The following is a 23,657-nucleotide window of genomic DNA, read 5'->3' as shown; positions in this document are numbered from 1 at the left end:
GCAACTGACGCTAATGTTCTTTGATTTGTCTTGGCATGTATTTATTGCCTAGTCTATCAGTTGACAATATTGCGCTCTACAGACGCTTTTGACAATTGCTAAGTGGCACTTGGCTAAGGCCACTAGACTTGATAACCTTTGAGTCTGGCAGTGGAGGGTATCCTAGCCCAAGCTAATAACTGAACTTAATTTATATTCAAAGTCTGTTTGGCTGTAAACTGAAGTGTTTATTTTTAACGCTCAATTTAGGATCAATTCAATAAGTTTCTGATAAAGTTACGAGACCAGCAGATAAATATTATCTTCAAGAGAAATCCCCGAATAGGCTGGAATCATAGAATACTAATAAAGATCATAATATTGATATAACGGCTCTCAGTGGGGTAATATTCTCTGACTTATTTAATCGTTAATCTTTCGAGATACTTACCTTTTCTACATGAAAAACGAATAAAAATCCTTAACTGTATTTTCTTTCAGAGATTACAAACAAAGTTAAATTCATCAGGTCACTTTAATTTATAATGAGCCAGGTAAAACTAAAATGAAATTAAAATGTTTGCCATTTCTACCAAATTAATTCAACTTAATGATGATGCCTCTTGTCCCATACGCCTTTTATAAGAAAGACAGCTCTAATATGTGTGCAAGCACTGCACTGCTAGACTCCAGGCTCGAACTGAGACTATTAGGTATATAAATATTAATTATCCAAGCTTAGCCGCGCTACATTTCACTTGTACCAACTGTTTTCTCATTAATGCGGTGGTCTGGTAGCTGGAACTGCGGTACGGGGTGGTGATTCATCAGCAACACAGACAGTGAAATTAGGTAGGTACTAAGGATTTATGAATATAAATATCGTTTGAGACTTGTTGTTCTAAGTTTCAAATGTAATGGACGCGATACATATGTATTATACAAATGAAGTTTAAATAAAGTGTATAACAACTTGTATAAGTAATTATACAAGTTAGAAATCCCTCTATTATGGTTTAAACAACTACTTACCTACTTACTTCATTAACCTTAATACACTGGTTCAAAGCCAGGGTTATGCGGAAGCCAAAATTTGGAAAATCCTCGTTTTCAAACTTATGCTTTAAATATGCCAAAGAGTCTTCAAGGTGTTATTAAATTAAGGAAAGTTGCTAAGAGCTGGCACTCAACAGGCGGGTCAAGCACGCATGCGCGATTGATAAGTAATATTGTTCGCGCTGAAACTTTTAGTCGTTTGCCACCCCTGACTGTCGAGGGAAGCCCGCGCATCACTTTTGGCAAATTCTCGTAAAATATTTCGTGCAAACTAAAAAAGATTTTGAGAACTTAATTAACAAAGGACTATGGATTGTTGCACTCGTTTCGTGCATGTTACCCTGTGCGCCAGTTGCCATCGCGTTTTGATACACTAGTTTTTGCATTTGTATTACTTTGTGGGTGTATTGCGTGCTCGAAGTTTTCGTCGAGTGTAATTTTCTCGTCATCTTAGATTTTTGATTAGCGTCACGTTTGGTTCAGTTATGCCGCGTGGATTTTGTGTAATTTACTAAAAATGTTTGCGTTGGTGATATTTTTTCTGACACGTAAGCATTTTACTATAATTACTTTACACATTCATTGCATTGTAAGTCAATAATTTACAGTTTCTTTGCCATTTACGTTGGGTCCATCTATTTTTTATAAACATATCTTTTACACGGATAACACACAGGTAACATGAATTATCTCCAATAAGACTCGAACTTTTAGCCTCGGGCATTCCAGTCTAGCCCACTGAAGGTTTCAAATATCCCATTTATTGATAACGTTCTCATGTTAATAACTTCAAAATCACGTAAGAAGAACCTAAAGCAGCACTTTAATATCTACTTGGATTCATCTCATTTTAAAATAGGTGTATAACACAAAGCTTATTGGATTAAGTCGTCGAGTCTGTCGAGTCGCGTTTGCTTCGTCGCAACTTTCTAGTGTTAGATGGAAGCAGATGATATCTGCGAAACAAGTAATTATTATACCCTAGTGTTGCTTGCAACGTTAACTTTGTGGATTAAGTAGGTATAATTTAAATTAGAAAAAATAGATTTTCTGTCTTTATCCATGTGGATTATATTATCATATGATGTTGATGATGATACATATGGAAATAACATGCATTGGGAAAAAGCGCTGATGGATTTATTACATTGATGTTAGCCTTCAATGTTTTTACTTCTGTTTTCATTAGGTAATAATACCTAAGTATATCTTACTCAAAACTTCAAAAACATGTGCTACTCAATTTTCCCAATAAAATTGGTGGCGGAATGTTTAAACGAACCTGATCACTCATCAGTCTGATATTGTTTTTGGAAGGTTTTTATATTATATTTTTGAATGATTGGGCCTTGATCTATACTATGTACCTATTGTAAGACGTACTTATACTTACTTGTAAGACGTGGCATAACATAATATCGACATATTCTCGGGCTACAATTGGTCCTTTGTTTTACTGTGGTTAAGGTACCGCTCAAAGGCTTTGTGCATCCAAACCATTCCTTTTGCTTATGGAACGCAATGGGCATAGATCTAGGTTTGAAACGTGCACTATAGAAGCTATATACAGCTATTGAATACTCATATATCATGCATCTGTTATTTGTATACGTTGAGGATTATCATAAGCCCGATGACAAATCGAGTGTATACAGGCGGATTGATTTCTATCTATATCTGCTTACGAGCAAGTATGGACCACCGGCCTTCTTGTATTTTGTTTCGAGCTATGTGATAGGTATGTAGGAGGTACCACGGTATCTATTTAGAGTTTATAATTATAACCTTTGATGGTACCCATTTTTTATTAATCTTCATTAGTAATTTAGTTCTTAAGATCGCTCGGATGAAATAAGGTGATTCCATCATTTTGCTTTGAAGCAAGAGAATTTAATGTTTAGTTTACTCGATTTTCACTTAATAATATGAATATTCATAATGTTAGATGTAGTGAGAAGAGGTGGTAGAAACAACTCACTAATTACGAAGTCTCAGCAATTTATTAAATTTGGTTGATTTTCGACCTAATTTATCACTCGGTCTAGAAAGTAGAGATTTATTAGGTAACGGAAACACTAAGAGAGGCTTTGTTTGTTTTCCCTTTAAGGTGTTTTAAAAATTTTACCCAGGTACTGAATCGATACTTCAGTTCATACCTACAATACATTTTACAGAATGTTATCAAGCTTATTTCAAAAGTTGTACCTACATTTAATATACTTAAATAAAAATGATGTGAGTTTCAAAAAGTTTAGGTTCATAAAATATACGCTTAAACGTTGGCCACACGCTCTCACACCCACATCCCCATATTTAGATCCTATTTTATGTACGTATGAGTTCTCCGTGTGGGGACGGCCATAAAGAATACTCTTCCCCACCGCCAACAGGAGGCGTGTCGTAAGAGGCGACAAAATCCCTGCAGCACCGGACGGGCAGCAGCGTCTGCGTGCGAAACCTTATAAAAAACTGCGATCGCCAACCCGCCTGCCAAGCGTGGCGATTAAGGCAAATCCCCCCCATGGAGAGGAACAAAAAAACACGGCCCCTAGTCCCCGGCGGCCCCACTATCCCGGGCCACGGTAGCGGTCACGGTAACGGTGGGGCGAGGGGTGCTAAGAATCACCGGGTACCGACAGGCTACCAACCCCGACGACCTCTGGCCCTGGCAACATTTAACACTCGCACGCTGCGGACTGACGTGAGGCTCGCCGAACTCGAGGAAGAACTGAGCAGGTTGCGGTGGGATATCGTAGGATTATGCGAAGTCCGAAGAGAGGGGGAGGACACCATAATCCTGAAATCCGGAAACCTGCTCTATTTCCGGGAGGGCGACCAGCAGTCCCAGGGTGGTGTCGGGTTTATCGTCCACAAGTCCCTTGTCAACAACGTGGTCCAGATCGAGAGTGTTTCGGCGAGGGTAGCGTACCTTATACTCAGAATCACCAAACGGTATTCGCTGAAGGTCATACAGGTATACGCACCGACCACGGAACACCCCGACGACGAAGTGGAGACTATGTATGAGGATATTTCCAGAGCCATACATAGCTCCCGGTCCCATTTTACCGTTGTGATGGGGGACTTCAACGCGAAGCTGGGTAGACGAAGCGATAATGAGCTGAAAGTGGGGCAATTTGGGTATGGAGAGAGGAACGCACGTGGCCAACTGCTGGCTGGCTTTATGGAGAGGGAGGGCCTCTTTATGATGAACTCCTTCTTCAGGAAGCCAAAACAGCGAAAGTGGACATGGCTGCATCCCAATGGCGCTATAAAAAATGAGATCGACTTCATCTTGTCGACGAAGAAGCATATATTCAATGATGTCTCTGTGATCAACTCGGTCAAAACAGGAAGCGATCACCGAATGGTAAGAGGCACATTGAATATCAGACCCAAGCTTGAGAGGCGTCGACTGATGAAGTCTACGCTCCGCCCAGCGCCCATCCAACTCCAAAACCCCGAAAGCTTTCAGCTCGAGTTGCAAAATCGTTTCGAATGCCTAGGAGACTGCGAAAATGTGGACGAATACAATGACAGGTTCGTGGAAATTGTCCAAACGACTGGGTCTAAGTTCTTTAAAACCCGTCGTCCAAAAGGAACCAAAAAGATCTCTGACCTCACCAATAAACTTATGGAAGAGAGACGAAACTTGGTTCTGCAGTCCTCTGAAGATGCTGCTCAGTATCGGCGTCTTAACAGACAGATCTCCAAGTCTTTGACTCGCGATCTACGCCAATTTAATACAGATCGTATTAAAGAGGCGATTGAGCGTAACAAAGGCTCTAAAGTGTTCGCTAGGGATCTGTCTGTTGGCCAAAGTCAACTGACCAAGCTGAAGACCGAGGATGGCAGAGACATCTCGTCGGGGCCTGAGTTATTGGAAGAGGTTGAGAAGTTCTACGGACAATTATACACGAGTGTACGTACACCTGTCACAAATCTAGCCGAAGACCCAAGAGCTAGACTGACCCGACACTACACCGAAGATATCCCGGACGTCAGCCTGTACGAGATTAGAATGGCTCTCAAACAGCTGAAAAACAACAAGGCACCGGGTGATGATGGAATCACGGCTGAGCTTCTGAAAGCAGGCGGAACGCCGGTACTAAAGGCTCTTCAGAGGCTGTTCGATTCCGTCATACTTGAGGGAAAAACGCCTACGGCATGGCACAGAAGTGTGGTGATACTTTTTTTCAAAAAAGGCGACAAAACCTTGTTGAAAAAATTATAGACCCATCTCACTTCTGAGCCATGTCTACAAGCTGTTTTCGAGAGTCATCACGAATCGTCTCGCACGCAGGCTCGACGACTTCCAGCCTCCCGAACAAGCCGGTTTCCGAAAAGGCTTTAGTACCATAGACCACATACATACGCTACGGCAGATTATACAGAAGACCGAGGAGTATAATCAGCCACTTTGTCTGGCGTTTGTGGACTATGAAAAAGCCTTCGACTCGATCGAGACCTGGGCAGTGCTACAGTCTCTCCAACGGTGCCAAATTGACTATAGATACATCGAAGCGCTGAAGGGCTTGTACGAAAACGCCACAATGTCGGTCCGCCTCCAGGATCAGAACTCGAAACCTATCCAGTTGCAGCGAGGGGTGAGACAGGGAGATGTCATATCTCCGAAACTGTTCACCACCGCCCTGGAAGATGTTTTCAAGCTTCTGGACTGGAGCGGATTCGGCATAAATATCAACGGCGAGTATATCACCCACCTTCGTTTCGCGGACGATATCGTAGTCATGGCTGAGACCGTGGAGGACCTAAACACAATGCTCGATGGCCTCAGTAGAGCCTCTCAACAAGTGGGTCTTAAAATGAACATGGACAAGACAAAAATTATGTCAAATGCCCGTGTTGTACCCACTCCTCTGAAGGTTGGAGACACTACACTCGAACTTGTTGACAATTATGTATACCTGGGACAAACAGTCCAGTTAGGTAGGTCCAACTTCGAGAAAGAGGTTAATCGTCGAATCCAACTCGGCTGGGCAGCGTTCGGGAAGCTTCGCGAAATTCTCACGTCCGAAATACCGCAGTGTCTCAAGTCAAAAGTATTTGACCAGTGTGTGTTGCCAGTGATGGTGTATGGCTCTGAGACGTGGTCGCTTACTATGGGCCTCATAAGAAGGCTCAAGGTCACCCAAAGAGCGATGGAGCGTGCTATGCTCGGAGTTTCCCTGCGTGATCGAATCAGAAATGAGGAGATCCGTAGGAGAACCAGAGTGACTGACATAGCCCGCAGAATCGCTAAAATCAAGTGGCAGTGGGCGGGGCACATAGCTCGAAGAGCTGATGGCCGCTGGGGCAGGAAAGTTCTTGAGTGGCGACCACGAGCTGGAAGACGTAGCGTGGGCAGGCCTCCCACTAGGTGGACCGACGATCTGGTAAAGGTCGCGGGAAGTACCTGGATGCAAGCGGCGCAGGACCGGTCTTTGTGGAAATCCTTGGGGGAGGCCTTTGTCCAGCAGTGGACGTCTTTCGGCTGAAACGAACGAACGATGAGTTCTCACAGGTACCTATGAGGTATGAGCAAACTGTGGTTATTTAGATAAGCTCTAAAGTATGCTAATACATTACCTAACTAGCAACAATATCATTACAACACCAACGTGTTTATTAAAAGCGAAAAATACCCAAAGTTATTACTTAAAGTTCTAGAAGAACTTTAAATAAGGTTGACGTTGATTAAGCACAAAATTACGAAAATGCCAAACTTAAGTTTACTGACGTGCGAAGTAATATATCCAATTTAGTTTAACGGAGTTAGAGCAGAATGGAAGTGAACATTCGTGTCAAAAGGGTATTTTGGTTTCAGTTAAAGCTCCTGAACATGTATACCAGAAAGCTTAATTTAGGGAATCATATTAGAAAACTAGAAACGATCTAAATTAAATTACGTACAAAATATCGGCGTCCAGTTTGTTTTAGTTAACTAAGTTGAGATATATTTTAGTCTACCTTTAAGTTTATGTTACCTTTAGTAATTTACAGAAGTGGTTAGGTTATACTTATAAGTAAGTAGAATGTGTTCTATAGGTTATAGGTTCTGTGTTAAAGAAATTTTTGTCCATTCTATTTTACGGGACAGGAGGCAAACGGTAATACCATACTTATTATTATTCTGTGGTAATACGTTTTTGTATTAATGTAGCTTTACATGAAGCTTTACGAAACGTGCTGTAATTACGAGCTGTCAAATTTACTTCGTAAATGACACATGACTGGAACAATGAACTTGTTTCATTTATAAATTAAATTTTAACTTACTTTAAATTTTCCACGTGGCTTTCGCGGAAACCTGCACTGGACCATGCTACAAGTTTTAAAAAATCGACACATTTAAATGCAAATAGAGCTTACACAGTTTCGCTAAACATTTTTATTAAATTTAGAGAGACGTCTCCAAGAGGAAATTGGATTTCAACTAAGAAGCTTGATCTGCACTCAGAGCTTAAGATTTTTCCCAATCTGTCCTCTAAATCCTGTATAAGTAGGTAGATACGTTATATTTTCTTCGTAGTATTTTGATTTATATTATCTTTGCTCAGTTTTGGCTCGTTTTTAAGTACCTAAACGTTACACTAGCTTTTACACGTGGCTTCGCTTCCTAGGTATGACTTATTCTCCGTAATACTCCCCTCCCCTATTTTACTCCCTTCAAGATTAATTTCTACAAAAAAAGTTGACTATGTTATGAATCTGTCATGTTATACGAGTATTACGCCCGTATTCATAAACATTACTATGGAGGTCTCACAGTACGCGTGGACGTACAGGGTGACAAACGAATCAATCACAGAGCTCTATTCAACGCTGTGCGTTCGATTTGCTGCTTCCCTTAAGCAAGCATTATTTGTGAATGAGGGCAGAATGGACACATGAACCACAATATTACATTTTAAACGATCTCCAACTTTAACATGCACTATGGAAAACCCAAACTAAGTGAACTGTGTGGTTGGAACATCTATTTTAACTACAGAAAACAATATAGAGTATTACTTTCCTACCCTTACAGTTTGTAGAACCAAACTGCCCAATTTCTCGCGAACTATTATTGTGTTACAATAACGTGTTACACATTGTATAACTCTTCATTATAGTTCGTAATATTCGTTCGTTCGTTTCAGCCAAATGACCTCCACTGCTGGACAAAGGCTTCCCCCAAGGTTTTCCAAAATGGCCGGTCCTGCGCCAGGCACCTCCCGCGACTTTCACCAGATCGTCAGTCCACCTAATATTATTATGAGGGTTTTATCCTTTATACGTAAATCCATGGGTACTATTTATTAACCAATAAGCAAAGAAATGGAAGTACAATTTATTGTGGATCTAGCATTTATTCAGATTAAAGCACCATTTCAATCTCCTTGAAAGCTCATAACCATATTATTGTTAGTAGTACGACAACAATGTATTATTCATGAAGTACTATGCGAGAGATAAATATCATTTTTGTACGCATAAAACTCTTTGCTATAATCACAATACATTTTGACATTATTATAAGTTACTTAGTAGAAGTTACACCAAACTCATTATATCTAGGGTCTGTTTCACCTTGCTGATAACTTCCTGAGAGCTTATTAAGCACTTATCTGTTAGATAACTATCTGAAACTTATCAAAACCGGCGATGAAACTGACCCTTAGTAATTAATAGCCTACCACTAATGTTTAAAGCATAACAATAACGTGTTGAACGAAAGGTCATCTCGAAGGGAGTAGGGTAGGTACATACATGACGTCATCTCAGTGTGGGTGAATATGGTTTCATGTAACTAATATAATCTTCGCACTGTATATCATTATGTATATTAGATACAGAAAACCAAATATCAATACAGACTTATAAAAACAGCTATTCGTATTTTCTTAGAGTTAATCGTGTTTGCTAATAACCTTTACTGCTTACATATTGAACGCAAAAACTCTACGCTATCTGAATGTTTGGTTTCTTAAAACAACTCGTTTCACGGGTCAATACAGCAAGCTGATAAACAAGGTTAACGAGTAGGTTATTTGATTTTAAACGAACATTATGAATAGGTAAAATAATGACAAAATAATGATATTTACACATTCGATTTGTCTACGAGTGTTGCTTAGATATCTACAAGGTGAAAACGATAAATGATCTCACTCAATAATTTCTAAACTTTAACATAGACATCAACAAACTAGTCACTGATCCTGAAAGTGCTTCATGAGTTCTATGAAACGGTATCAATAACAGGTTGTGTAGTTTAGAAAATCTAGTGAGATCACTTATCGTTTCTACCCTGTATACGCCACAGTAGCATTGCTACTTGAGTATACACGTACATTTACTCGTAAACATGCTCCAATTGCGTATTATCAGATCCTTGCTATTGGTTCCAAGAAACCAGGCGCAAGTCGTTCGTCTAAAGTTACTAAACGTTGCCTATTAGTAAGTGATCGTGGCTTGTTTGTGTATAATACCTTAAGGAAAAACCTTTTCTTACCAGTCTTGTAGGGGAGACCAAGGTGAGTTTAACAGGTGACAGAAGAGAGTTACGACATTGTCAATTATTTAGAACAACTATCTACTAGCGAGCTCGTAACAGTGTGCGTTTTTTAGTTCAAGCAAACAAATACGCGTTGTTCTGAGCTCGCTGATAGTTAATAGGTTTCCAAAAATCGAAAATGTCACAACTCTCCTCGGTCTCCCCTACTATCGTCAACCTGACTACCTTAAAAACGATTTTCTCTAATGAATTTTGAGCTTTCATGTCTTTATAGTAGCCCTAAAATCAATAAATTTATTCTTGAAAAAAGAAGGCTGACAATAATGACTGAGTTTCTTGCGCTGCCTTTTCTCAGCACGGGCCCATTTATTGTCCCGAAGCAGTGGTAGAGTTAATACTGGGACGTGTAAGTGCTTTTTAAAAGCCTATTTGTAAAAATAAAGCAGTTTTATGAGTTTTTTTATCATGTATTTTCTCCTCACAGAATGCGTGGCAGTGAACATAACCCGGATAGAAGTGCCAGCTCTGGTGGAAGTGGGGACGAACTATGTAATCTTGGACTGCGAGTACAGCACCGGACAGCTAAGCCCCGCGCCTGGTCTGGTCATGAAGTGGTTCTTCAACGGGTCCGCCAACCTGGTCTACCAGTGGATACCGCCCATGCGCCCGCAGGTCATTGGCCTGCTGAAAGGAAAAGTTGACTTGAATTTTAGGATCTCTGGTAAGTCCTACAAAATAGAAGATGAATATTAGGAGAATCTGTGGAATTGCCAATAAAAATGCCTTTTTAAACTCCTGTTTATTTATCGAAGAGATTAACGCCCGTATTCACAAACGACGCTTACTTAAGTAAGTGAAGCAGCAAATCGAAGGCCCAGCGTTGAATAGAGCTCTGTGATTGGTTCGTGTGTCACCCTGTACGTCCACGCGCACTGTGATACCTCATAGTAATGTTTGTGAATACGGGCGTAAACTTTCAACATTTAGTTTTTTTTTATCTGTGTATGTATGTACTTACTTCTTTATTACACGTGTGCCCTAAACTCTAACTTACCTTGTGAGAAGATTATTAACTACGAGTGTTTCGAGTATATTATTCCCTTTCATTGACATTAATTTCAGTAGACCTACACGTCCCATGTCACATCCACGCGACCTATTGAGTTTCAGCCAAAGCCAATTTGTGCTTGTAAACCATTTATGAATTTTCCAAGAAATTTTATAAAGCTTACACATAGGATATTGTAAAATACAAGTTTTTTAAAGTTAGTTAACAAAAGTGCTGATAGTTAATTAATTTTCGTAAACTATAAAAGCATGTTAAAACTTAAAAGCAAAATTCACTTTTATGGGCTTTATCGCATTTTTTTTACGTATTGATAGTAGGTTTTTCATGGATATTATAATTTAATTTTGCAGTAAAAAGTTCTGTTATTGTTACAGAGGAGCCATTGCAAGCGTACCGAGCCATTAAAATATTGAGACCCACCACGGATCTGAGTGGAAACTACACGTGTGTCGTCTCTACATTTTTGGAGGAAGACCGACAAACCAGATCCATGCTAGTTTATAGTAAGTTTAACATTACACAACCAACAAACAATACTGTATAAATTTTCTGTATTCTGTTTCAAGAAATAAATCATGTTATTTTTATTTTTTATTTTTATTTTTAAGATTATATTTATCTCCGTCTTAAAGATTGGTATACTTAATTTACTTATTATTATTATTATTCGTTTGTTTGTGTTCAATTATTGTTAAGTTTTTCTGCTGGAATCCGGTTTAATGTCGTTCACGGGCCGAAGCCAAGTGAGCAGTTTTTTGTGGCTTATTGGGTTAGTTCGCTTTGAAGGAACTTGCGAACTTATTATTATTATTATATGTATATTGCTTGTTCTGTCGGTTAGTTCTGTCATTTAGGCTGACACTGTACATGTGGTCTGAAATACGAATAATATTCATCGTAATTTAGGTTGATTAAGAGCGATAAGTTGTTTAATTTTATATCGTCTCTTGTGACCCACCTCTTAACTACATATTTAAATAATTTGATTTTATACTTACCTACCTACCTATATTTTTATTATTCAGTATTCAAATATTAAAGTATCTGAAATGTACAGCGACACCTTTTATTGTGAATTTAAAATATTTAAATGGATTTTAAAGTAGGTGTATTTTCAAACGAAATGATTAGCTTAAAAACCTAATATTGAGCTTGAAACTCTAAAGCTATTCAGTATGAGGGTTTAGTGAGAAGAGCAGAGAAATGTGTCTTCTTAGGTACTACTACTCAAATAAAAATAACCTAATAAATATAAAGCAGGTAGATTGAACGAGTTAGCTCTGTGCCTTCCGCCCTTTGCCCATCAACTCCTACTCAAGACCCACGCTTAAGTCTGAAATAGCTGCTACCGGAAGAAGCGCGCCTTACACGGGCAATTGGTTACGGACACAGGAAGCTAATAGTGAAACAACACATAGTATTTTACATTAATAGTATTTCTTATGATGTGAAATAACTGTTTGTGAGATAGCGTAGAAATCGTTTACCAAAGTAGGGCTTCGGCAATCAAAATAACATTTAGTCTGAGTTGCAACATTTAACTTTAACCGTGACTATAACGTTAAGCGGTGTTTTTTGTATGGAGTTTGACAGATTTTTGAGGTTTGTTCACCACGTTAGCTAATAACGATAGCTGTAGGTACTCGTAAGTAGCAATTTATTGTTTGTGTGAATCCCAATGCTTTAGCATAAGGTTACTTTTAAAAGTGCTAGCGCTTAATTAATTTTGTAAAAACGTTCTACAAATACGGCAAAGTTTTTCTGAACCGGATTTAATCCGGCTGTTATTTTCAAAAAATAGCTCTCAGTTAATCTGCGATAAGTAAAATGGATTAAGATGGGCGCTTTTCTTTGCTTCCTTAGTGGTTACTTTAATAAATACAACCAGGTTCAGAGATCAAGTGAAAGCTAAGATTATTAAACAAATCTAAAAAATCGCAGATTGTTTTGCAGTCGTTTCTTTTAGATTTCCCTGAGTAGATAGACACGATTCTTAGTTATTTTCTTAAGGTAAATGATATTGCGTTACACTTTCTATACAATTAACAAAAACACATTGTCATTTCTACTCGCGACTTCGTCAAAAGTGCTCTAGGGTGTGAAAAGTAATTATCCATACATCAGTCAAGACAATGCCTACTTGGTGTTAAGGAGCTCCAGAGCGTTTAATATTGTTACATCGTTTATTTTACGAATTTGAGATCATTAGAAATTCAAGGAACTACGCAAATAATGTAAGATATAAATTATTTTAGGATTATACTCGTGTTTGACCTTGTCTTGAAGAGGGTTTCCTTGGCAACTAGAAATTGATACTCAGAGCGTGGACAACAAAATTGTTTTAGGCACTTAAATTTTGAATTAGTGATTATTATTCTATTGATTTTGACCTTACCTTTCAGGTACCGGCAAGAGATTTAGTTTTATTCAAGAAAAGAAATATGTGTTTCTGGTCACACTTATTTGTGTCGCTGCAGATTTGTACCCACGACCAGTGATGACTATTTTGTCACAGGGGTAAGAAATTCCTATTCCAAAAATTTACGTTTTAAAATTCAGATACAAATTCACATCGAATTATTTTGTGCTTGCTTCGAAGTTGCAGCAGAGTTAAACATTTTCTATTCTTATCAAAAAATAATTTAGAATATGCGGTAGCGAAACGCTACAATTCTCTTTTACAATCTTCGCTGGCATAAAACATGTTCGAATGGTACAGATAGCAAAAGATCTAGCATCTACTTGGCAGCCAGCTCAGGTAATTTAGGAAATAGTCAAAAGAATTGCTGCCATTACTGGAAATTGTGTAATCAATTCACTGTAAGCCGGATAACGGTATTTATTGAATCGCTACTAATTAAGCTGACTATTTTGGTAAACTAACAACGACATTTTAAAACGGTCCATTTGATTGCATTAATTGCGTTGAATTGCAAATATTGATTTATAGTTAGCGAAATAAATTCGGGAGACACATATCGTGTTCGCATTTAAGTTTTCCGGAGTACTTTTATAAATGATCACTCACCGCTTGTTTGAGTTGGCGGAAACCTTTGTGCAATTACGAGGAGGGCAATTTTGTTTTTCAGAAAGGCTTTGAGTCAGGCCGTGACAGACATGAGAATGGACTCGTGGGGTCTGTACACCGTGGAGACGCAGGCGGTGGTGCACGACGATGACGTGGCGACGCCCTGGGAGGAGTTCGTTTGCGTCCTTAGTCTCCCGTCCACTAACTACACTGTTAACCTAACTACGATATATCATCCAGGTATGATTCAGTTTACGAGGTGCATGCAATAGTGATTCATTGTCCCGATAGCAGCGACCGCGGAGGTTTTTATGGGTTTATTGACTGTAGTTCAGAAAAAAAGCAATTTTGTTTCTTTACTAGGGCTTCACAGGAAAAGGAATGCTTTTTAATAAATATAGATGATTACAGATTTTAAAATTGAATGCGACAAGTTGAAGACAAGGTTTAAAGCTGAAACGTATTAACCAACAACTGTAGCCTTATGATGATGTTTTAAAACGATTACTCCTAAATACTAATAATATTACCTACAGTTACTCCCAAATTAAGTAGAGCTTGTATGTACCATGGATGGTGACTAGATAGGTAGGTACGGATAGCTATACTTTAATAAATAAATGATTATGTTCGCGTCAAACTAACGTTTGCCAGCGGAATTAGAACCCAAAACAACTGGCTTATATTCGGCCAACAAACCATCAGGTCAGGTCCTGATTCAGTCAAATACTTAGTCGCAAAAAGCAATTAGAAATTTAGTTATTTACGTAATCCGTATTAATTAGGATTTCGCTTGCACGGCCGCGGCAGAAATAGACCAAATTAGTAATCTGCTTGCTTATCAAAGGACAATGTTCGTTCTCCATACATTGTTCGCCTAAAAACCAACAATTTTGACATATTACTACCCGAAAGCGAAATAATACGATTCTGTGTGTAAGAACAATGATTCCTGATGGACACTTGCCATAAAATTAATGATTAAGAATATTAAATCACAGCGATTTTATAATAGGTATGTCGTTTATGACAACATGGCGTCTAATGTATTGTGTGAATGTATGAACACCGATTCGCGAAAAATGTTTTGTATTGTCGTCACGCCGAGTCGCAGCCAAATAGTATAAAATAATAGAACAAGTTTTAGAAATACAACTCGGCATTCCACTTTTATAATATGCCCACATATTGCACGTAAATAAACAACATGAATCATAGGTTGTTTCCACCCTTGTCATCTGACACATGAAATAAACTCCTATTGTATTATAGATATCGAAGCCGAATCGTATATAATAATAGAATGGGTTTTGGAGATCACTCGGGGTTCCACTTTTATAAAATACCTACATATTGCATAAAAATAACACGAATCATGAGTTTTCTTTTCACCATTTACATCTGACACGAGATAACAAACTCCTATCTCCATGACTACCGTCGTAGTCTATGCCAAAGACTACAATATTTTAAGCAAGAAGTTTCAAACCTTAGCGGCTACGGTAACCCCTGGGCCACATACATCATGATAACATTCGGTCGACACCGGAACGAAATCTTGCGATTATGCAAAAAAGCATCGTATTCTAGTGCGGCTATATCACGTTCAACCGGAGTTTTAATTCGACTAAAGTCCTGACTAAAGACTGGAAGAAAATACGCCGCATTGTATGAGCACTTCGTGTTAGTTAAAGCGGCTTCAGATCTAGAGCCCACATAGTTTTCTTTCCAATAATATCCGCAAGTAGCGCTGCATGATCTTTACAACAAAAACGGCAATAGTTATTAAGGTGCCAAAATTATATGATTACTTTGGCACGGTATTATACACGTTCGAAGATTTGTCATTTTCATTCATTTCATCATCATCATCATCATTTCAGCCACAGGACGTCCACTACTGAACATAGGCCTCCCCCAATGACTTCCACATCGCACGGTTGGTAGCGGCCTGCATCCAGCGCCTTCCCGCTACCTTAATCAGGTCGTCGGTCCACCTTGTGGTGGGTTGACATTGCAGAATATGACTTTTGATAGGTTCATCATAGAATTCGGCGGGGATATCCTCACGGAGGAAGTTCGTAAAAGGGCGGAACAAGATCTTATAATAATGCAAGGCCGAAGCTGTAACGCGCGTGCTCCTACGTGTAATCCGGCGAGTATGCAATAAATAGTAATGTCTGGTAAATAGTGGTAATATGTATCGTTCGTTCGTTCGTTTCAGCCGAAAAGACGTCCACTGCTGGACAAAGGCCTCCCCCAAGGATTTCCACGAAGACCGATCCTGCACCGCTCGCATACAGGCACCTCCCGCGACCTTCACCAGATCGTCGGTCCACCTAGTGGGAGGCCTGCCCACGCTACGTCTTTCGGCTCGTGGTCGCCACTCAAGAACTTTCCTGCCCCAGCGGCCATCAGCTCTACGAGCTATGTGCCCCGCCCCGTCTATGTCTATATGCGCTACGATTACAGGGTATCATTTTGCATAGTTGCAAGACTTCACTCCGCTGCTGTCAAATCAATGTCGCATAATGTTATCGCAATGTGTGTGGCCCTTGGCCAAATCACAGAAGCCTATGCGAAGAAAGAGCACTTGAATGACAATGAAAATCAGGGTTACCATTTTATAAGATCTCCTCACTATTGAGGGTAACAAAGTAACATTAATAATCTAGCCATTAATTACATTTATTACCTATACGAGAAAGTAAAGCAACATGCGGTTTTATTTTAATTTGTAAAATATTTGTAACAGTTTGTTCCAAGTTTAGTTTTACAACAGTATTGCTGTTTCAGCTGTCACTGTGAAGCTTTGGGAAAATAAATAAATAGAAAAAATATTAACAAAAATATTTATTTAAGTTTTTATGTTCATTATCATAATATGCCAATTTAAGTTACACTGTGTGACAGTCTTTGACACTAAACAAACTCTTCAGCTTAATAATACCTACCTACATGGCGTTTTTATAGTTACTCTTGCTGATGAAACAAGAAGGGTTGATTCTACTACTGAAATACAACTACTTTTCTTACAGGACCAATATCAAATTCTCAAAAAAATTCACATCCTCGTGATGGTGATAATTTCTATGGAGAGGTTTTTTTTTATATTCGGTCTCTTGGGATAAGTTATTCCATTTGAGCAGTAGAATTAATCCTTTTTATTTGATCACATATAAAAATAACACAAGTGTTTAGGAAAACTACTTCTTTGGTATGGTATCACTACGGAGTTATAATGTCGGCAACTCTGTATCACTGACTTGTAACTTTCAAACAGTATGAATAATAAGGGCACCACATTGGTTTTCTTTCTGAAAAAGGCTTTCACTTTTAGTACTAACCCTTTAGCACTATTTCATTGAAATAAAAATACAATAAACGCACAGAAGACTGAAATTGAGTCAACTGACGTGACATTTATAATTTGTTGACATTATAGTTCCAAAATACTGAACTGTCCTATGCATGACATTGAAAGTGGGGCGCCACCGTCAATACCGGATCGCTGGTTCCGATTTTTGCCATGTTGGAAACCATATAGTTGACCGATGGTAGCGCCCCCCTGTCATTGAGTTTGGTGGGACAGTTCAGCGTGGGTCATCTATATGACAGTTTGACAAGACTAGGGATTGAAAAAGTTTTAATTGAAAAAGTAAAATGACAATTTATTAAAACGATTCACAAGGATATAATCGATTATCCAATCCTGGTTTCTACTGAAAAACTACCTCGTGGCAAGATTTTAATAAAATAATAAAATCTTTATCTTCTCTTTCACAATCTATAAAAGTTCATTTGGTCTATTATTATACATGTGCTATGAATGAGGGTTTTCGCGATTGAAAAATCCGCGAGATGGCAATACGTAGACGCGAGGTCCAAATGCTGCATGATTGGTGGATATCTGTCAATGTCATGTCAAAAATAACCAATCATGCAGCATTTGGACCTCACGTCTACGTATTGCCATCTGGCGGATTTTTCAATCGCGAAAACCCTCATTGGCATAGATTATGAGAGACTGGCAACTATACTAGGTTGATATATGTTTCTCACACTTCAACTGGCATTGGATTCAACATCGGATTCTGACACTTTTACAGTTATGATACCATGAATATCAGTTTATGGTCCTAATTATTTTTATTTTATTTACGACCTTCGACCAGTTGGACACTTTATAGCCTGACCAGGAACATAAAAACCCTGGCATAGAGGCGCGTCAATTGCATTTGATAGTGCAACACTGAGTACAGTCGTACCTGTGTTAAATTAATAGGCTAACTTTATGTATCAGGATTCAGGATTACGGGCTAATTTGATATTTTCATAAATTAACGAAAAAATATTATTATAGGTAACCTGATTTAAATAAATTAAATGAAAACATCAATCGAGCTAGTAGGATTTATTTTATTATTCATCAATAATCAAATTCAGAACTTGAATATTCAACTGCAATGTCTGCTCATGAACGCTTAAAACTCGGTACTTCTTTCCCAATTCCATATAATTCAACACTTAGAAAGTGACAAAAAACTTTAAAATAGGTAGTTGAAACAAACAACAGCTAATTTTCATAGTGGACTGTACTATACGATAAACATGTTATAGATGACCCACGCTGAACTGTCCCGCCAAACTCAATGACAGGGGGGCGCTACCATCGTTCAACTATATGGTTTCCAACATGGCAAAAATCTGAACCAGCGATCCGGTATTGACGGTGGCGCCTCACTGTCAATGTCATCGACAGGACAGTCCAGTATTTTGGAACTATAGTCAATTTGACACCCTTGTCGGAAAAATTATTCAATGAAAATATTGTCCGAACCCTTAGTATTTCTCTTCGACAAATACTTTAACACATTGTGAACCACTTTTCTTTCATGACTATAAAAAGATTTTAGCAATTTAATTCACAAAATCAATTGCGCGCATTTAAAATAAAGTTTGTTTACACTTTGACAGCAATAGACTGATATGCAAGGTGACATGTCAATGAAGTTTACAGTTACTGTTGCCATTAAAAGAAATTAGTACCATTAGTTTTCCGCAACATGGCGAGGGTTTTTATGTTCCTGGTCGGGCATAGATAGCTTCTTGTAATAGTGTCAATATCTTTTTAGCTTTTAACGCAAATCTAGTCTTCAAAGCAGTTTAATCGATTTATTTTATTTTCAAAATCGATATTTTATTGTCTATGATGGCCGCAGGAATATCACTATACATGGACTCCCAGCAATAAAGTACGGTAATGCCTCGTACAGATTTTATCGGCAAAAATTATGGAACTTGATAGGTTTTAGACCATGCCACGCACCAAAACGTCCGGAAGTTGTAATAGTATTATAGAATAAACGTTAAAAGACTTATTTATTTAATTTTTCAATGCTTAAGTGTCCATTAGAATGAAAGGGTGCTTAATGTATTAAAAAAAATAGAAAATAATTATGATGGGTTAATGTTTTTGGGCGGTTTTTAGGCGGTTTCTGGCAATGTCCTTTACTAACTGGATTAACAGATCGGCCGCGTCGAAACAACTTACTTGTTACTAATTGAAAACAAGATTAATACAAATTAGGCCTCTGAGAAAATGTTTTGAGATTGTAAATAGTGTGTAAAATTGAGACTTAATAAAAAAGAGTAGTTTTTATTTTTGTAAAATCGTTTCTAACTGGGTCAAGCCAGGATCAAGAAAAGAGGACGACCATTAATTAAATATAATTAATTTCTGGGCAGGTACTATGAAGGTATTTGAATGTACTTAGAGAATGTTTCGTTCATACCTTTTTAGCAATAATCCAAAATTATGATTGAACTTAGCCAAAAATCTGATGAGTGTTACATGCATTGCTAGAGTATTATGTATACTGCTCTAAACGTATCCCATTCCCATCCATCCATCTCTTTTGGACAAAACTCTAGAAATTATGAGCTCCAAAATATTCCGATTCCATTACTAGGTCCAAATTAACACGAGTATAATACACAAGCATAATTCAAAAGTAATTTGAACGGAGCCGTAATTAAGTTATTTAAGTAAAGATAACAAGATGTTTTTGAATTAAAATGATGCTTAGATATGAGTATTGTGTTGCTAACTGGTAACTGTATTTAACAAGCTAAATACAGTGCATCTTACGTGGTATAGATGGTTTCATCCACGAAGACGCGCCCCACCAACTTTTGGTCGAGGGAAGCACGGGGTGCGAGGAGTTTGATCCGAGCAATCCGAGCGTCATTATTGTAGTGCACTCATGGATAATTTAGCGTGTACCAATAACACTCAAACGTTAGCGGAAGAATGGTGGGGCGCGTCTTCGTGGATGAAACGATCTATAGTAGTACCTATAACACAAGCATTAAGTTGCTTACTTTGGGGCTAGCTGGCGCTGTGTGAAATTGTGAAATTGAACTATTTTGCCACAAATAAAATATATGTATCCTTCCTTGTATCCTTGGACATTTTACATTGCGCTTCTAGTCCCAAACTAAGCAAAGCTTGTACTATGGGTACTAGACAACAGATATAAACATCCTTAATTACTTTTTCTGTAAATACATACATTATACATAGAAAACACCCAGTCCAATACAAACAAATATGTTCATGCACACAAATGTTTGTACTGTGCGGGAATCGAACCCGCAACCTCCGGAATAGTAGTCCGTTTCGAACCACTACACCAAACGGCCGATATGTCTGACTAATAAGAATACGGTTTTCAGGCTTGATGCCGACTGCGTATAAAGAAGCTCCTGAAGTAGAGAAGCCTCAGGAACGCCTAGCAAATGAAAATGGTAAGTTAACTTTATTGTAGAGAAGATGGCACCTCAACCTAACTGTGTCATCTTATGTACTTGAAATAGAGGTTATTATGCTACAGAAATGTTGCAAAATCTTATGTGATTTCGACTGTATAAGCTATGTAAACAAGACAGTGGTTTTCATCAGTAATTCAGTAGCCAATACCTATTGGATATCATGTACAAATATTTGGCTTAAATATCTTCTTATTACAGAACTACTTCAAGAATAATATTATTTGTTAATCGAATTTCATAGAACAGCCTACCTGTATCATATTGTTCATGAATAAATACTTCAATTAGAGACAGGTACGATACGGTTAATTCAGAATAGTTCTAGTATTTTTTGTAAATGCCAAAATGACTTTTAAAATCAAGAACCAAGTTAGCTAATTCCTAACACAACCTAATAAGTATTATTTAATTATTGAATCCAGATATTTGTGACTTAAAATTGCTCTACAAAAATCTACTCTTACTTGAATTTGTTTTGGTAGTATTTTAATCAACAATCCAATGTTAATTTGGGATACTGTGCAGCGAATGAGATTAATATTATGGCTTCAAGAATTCAATTTGTATTACACTAAATAACTACTGTAGGCTACGAGTTACATAAGTCTACTTGCTTATTTTTATTACTTGAATTAGCTAGGCCACAGTGAATCCAGGATTATCATCTCATAAATATGAAACACTATTAAAATGGAATCAATATAAAATTTGGCTACTCCATATGCATTTGGAGAGGTTATGTAATTCAGGAGAAGATACGTGAACCTTGATTAATTCCAAAACCTTCTCAACGTAGTTTAACTATTGGTCTGGAGCTTCATCTAAATAGTTTGAATGTTAGTATATAAATCGCTAGGCTAACAGGCCATTCAATAGATGAATAGTTAAACGTTGTCCTACAGTGCTATCTTTATCTTAATTCTCCGACTTTAAAACGCATTGCTGAACTTATCGCAAAACATTAAGGCTGGGTTGCACCATCTTACTTTAACTTTGACAAACGTCAAAAATCTGTCAAACTCAATACAAAAAACACCGGTTATCGTTAAAGTTACGGTCAAAGTTAGGTGGTGCAACTCACCCTAAAAGTCACATTTTTGCTGTTCATAGTTGCAGAACATAAATTACATAAGGGTGTTAAAAATTGAAAATGGAGTGTAAATAGGCAAATACCTATCTATAATGTAAACTTGAATATTTTTTACAGGTGCCCCAACATCGGCGCCATCGATCATCTTCATAGTGTATAGAATACTTACAATTGTTTTAAATTGTTTTGACTATACATGAATATTATAAACTTTCTATTGAATTTAAATAAAAGTACTTATAAAAATATATACGTAAGAATGGCTGCACCTAGTAATTAAGACTAAGTTTTGTTTGACTTATCTTTTAAAGATAAATGCTATAAAAACTTTTTATTTCCTCTAAGTCCTGACCAGACGGAAAATATTTGATTTTACAGACAAAAATAATAATTGAAAAATCGGCCTTTAGATTTTGTATACTTACCTAAAAGATCTATATTTAGGCTTTATAACAAAAAATGTTATCTTAAACTACGTAATTAATATTAAACGTTAGCGATAAATCATAATGACTTTGTTACTTTGAAAATTGTTGTTGAATTGGCGAAAAACTGTGATATTGTTTGTTTCTGTTACTAGTTTATAAATGGTAATTTAAAATACAACTGGATTTGTAAATGTATTCTGTTTTCTTCTAAAACAAACAACTTTGAAAATTGGACGTAAGTCGTAAAAGAATTGAGACAATCTAAGTTTTCATTCTGTGTTCTAGAAAATATGTAGAACATCTAAATTGCGTAATGTAAATATAAAAAGATTTTTTACCGCATACAATTGACCACGATATAAATGTAAGAATAAAATATAAGCAAGCAGGTATAAGTACATATGTATAGATTTTCAAGAACTAGATTTACAAACATGATAGTGAGGCTATTTAACCTTATTCGTTCATTAATGAAAGCGCTGACAAAATAGAAATGAAAAAACTAGTTAAAAATAATACCATAAACATAAGTATATTTGTTAAATAGATAAATCTAATGTAAGCGAACATGACTGTTAGCATAAGTTAATGTAATCAAGCTTTTGATGTAAAACAAAACTGTGAATAAATTTTTCTTACATAAACATGTTTATTTTTTAAACTCTCTTATTTGTATTCGGGTTATTACATTAAGTACGTTATTTTATAGGGAATTGTAATTAATAACTTTTAATAAGTCTTTTACCTTTGTATTTCAGTACTTTACGTTGTTCGACTCACTACTTAACTAATTAATTACCTATCTGGGATTGGTTTTAATCTGGTTCGATTCCCATAGTGTGTATAACATTGTGTAGAAGTTTGGTACAAAATTTTAGGATTGATTCGATCTGATTCCGTCTAAAAAATGGCTACAGTCAACACGATGGAGAAGAGTTTTTTCAGGAATATAAACAAAGATAAACTTACAACTTTTAGTTTTATAGGTCGGGAATCAGTATCCAGAAATCTTTATTTGTTGATTGAATGTTTTACTATGTCAAATAGCAGTGTTTTGTATTTGTAGGTAATTTGAAAATTTTAAGAAGGAAGATAGAACACCAATATACTCGTAGCATCACCACATAACACCCCCCTGCTCGTTCAGGCGATAGATACATGTGCTCTCGGTTAATAGTCCAGTCATTATAGTAAGTTCACCTCGGAATTCGAGATACCCAGCTGTAATATCTGTAAATACTTGTATATTGACACCCTAAAAGTTGTCTCAAAACCTACATATGGTAGGGTGTAAGCAACTATTAAATTTCAAGGTCAACGGTCACAAAAATCGGTTTTTTGCGCTTTTTTTAGAAATATCTCATTTCCCATGGGTTTTTTGCTATTTGTATTTATTATCAATATTGTAGAATACTAAATTCTCTACAAATTTTGCTTAAAAATTTTTTTTATACGGTGAACCGTTTTCGAGATAGAGGGCGGAGAGCGCGCGGTCACTGCATCACTTCAGATCAACTTAAGCGGTTTAGATTTTTCATACAAAAGGATTTTCCCGCTAATTCCCGTGGGAATTTCGGGAATTCCTTGTTGTAACTAAGCTTTAAGTTTACTAAGGTACCTACATGCCAAATTCAAGCGTCTAACTTCCGTTAAGCGTTTAGATTTTTCATACA

The 23,657-nt window shown here is 37.3% G+C and overlaps 1 protein-coding gene across 2 annotated transcripts; it reads left to right on the top strand.

Moving 5' to 3' along the window:
• The first annotated feature begins 1,222 nt into the window (after positions 1 to 1,222).
• Positions 1,223 to 22,628, top strand: LOC135072577 (uncharacterized). 2 transcript variants are annotated; one of them, XM_063966541.1, is made up of 7 exons: positions 1,223 to 1,583; positions 10,020 to 10,256; positions 10,979 to 11,107; positions 13,007 to 13,121; positions 13,694 to 13,872; positions 20,371 to 20,442; positions 21,674 to 22,628. In XM_063966541.1, the coding sequence occupies exons 1-7, from the start codon at positions 1,553 to 1,555 to the stop codon at positions 21,754 to 21,756; spliced, it is 846 nt and encodes a 281-aa protein (XP_063822611.1). In that variant the 5' UTR covers positions 1,223 to 1,552; the 3' UTR covers positions 21,757 to 22,628. The 2 variants fall into 2 exon arrangements, with proteins under 2 accessions (XP_063822611.1, XP_063822612.1); XM_063966542.1 differs by lacking the exon at positions 1,223 to 1,583 and adding an exon at positions 8,964 to 9,554.
• Positions 22,629 to 23,657: the final 1,029 nt, after the last annotated feature.

Source organism: Ostrinia nubilalis, chromosome 6, assembly GCF_963855985.1.
Source record: "Ostrinia nubilalis chromosome 6, ilOstNubi1.1, whole genome shotgun sequence".
NCBI classification, from domain to species: Eukaryota; Metazoa; Arthropoda; class Insecta; order Lepidoptera; family Crambidae; genus Ostrinia; species Ostrinia nubilalis.
Note: the sequence above shows the minus strand (reverse complement) of the source record. Positions and strands in the feature narration are given on the sequence as shown.

Bases quoted from the DNA above. Each gene is read 5' to 3' on its own strand.
- LOC135072577 (XM_063966541.1), top strand. From the start codon at position 1,553: ATGTTTGCGTTGGTGATATTTTTTCTGACAC. The intron at 10,257-10,978 runs GTAAGTCCTACA...TTATTGTTACAG, and splicing joins CTTGAATTTTAGGATCTCTG to AGGAGCCATTGCAAGCGTAC. The intron at 20,443-21,673 runs GTAAGTTAACTT...TATTTTTTACAG, and splicing joins ACGCCTAGCAAATGAAAATG to GTGCCCCAACATCGGCGCCA.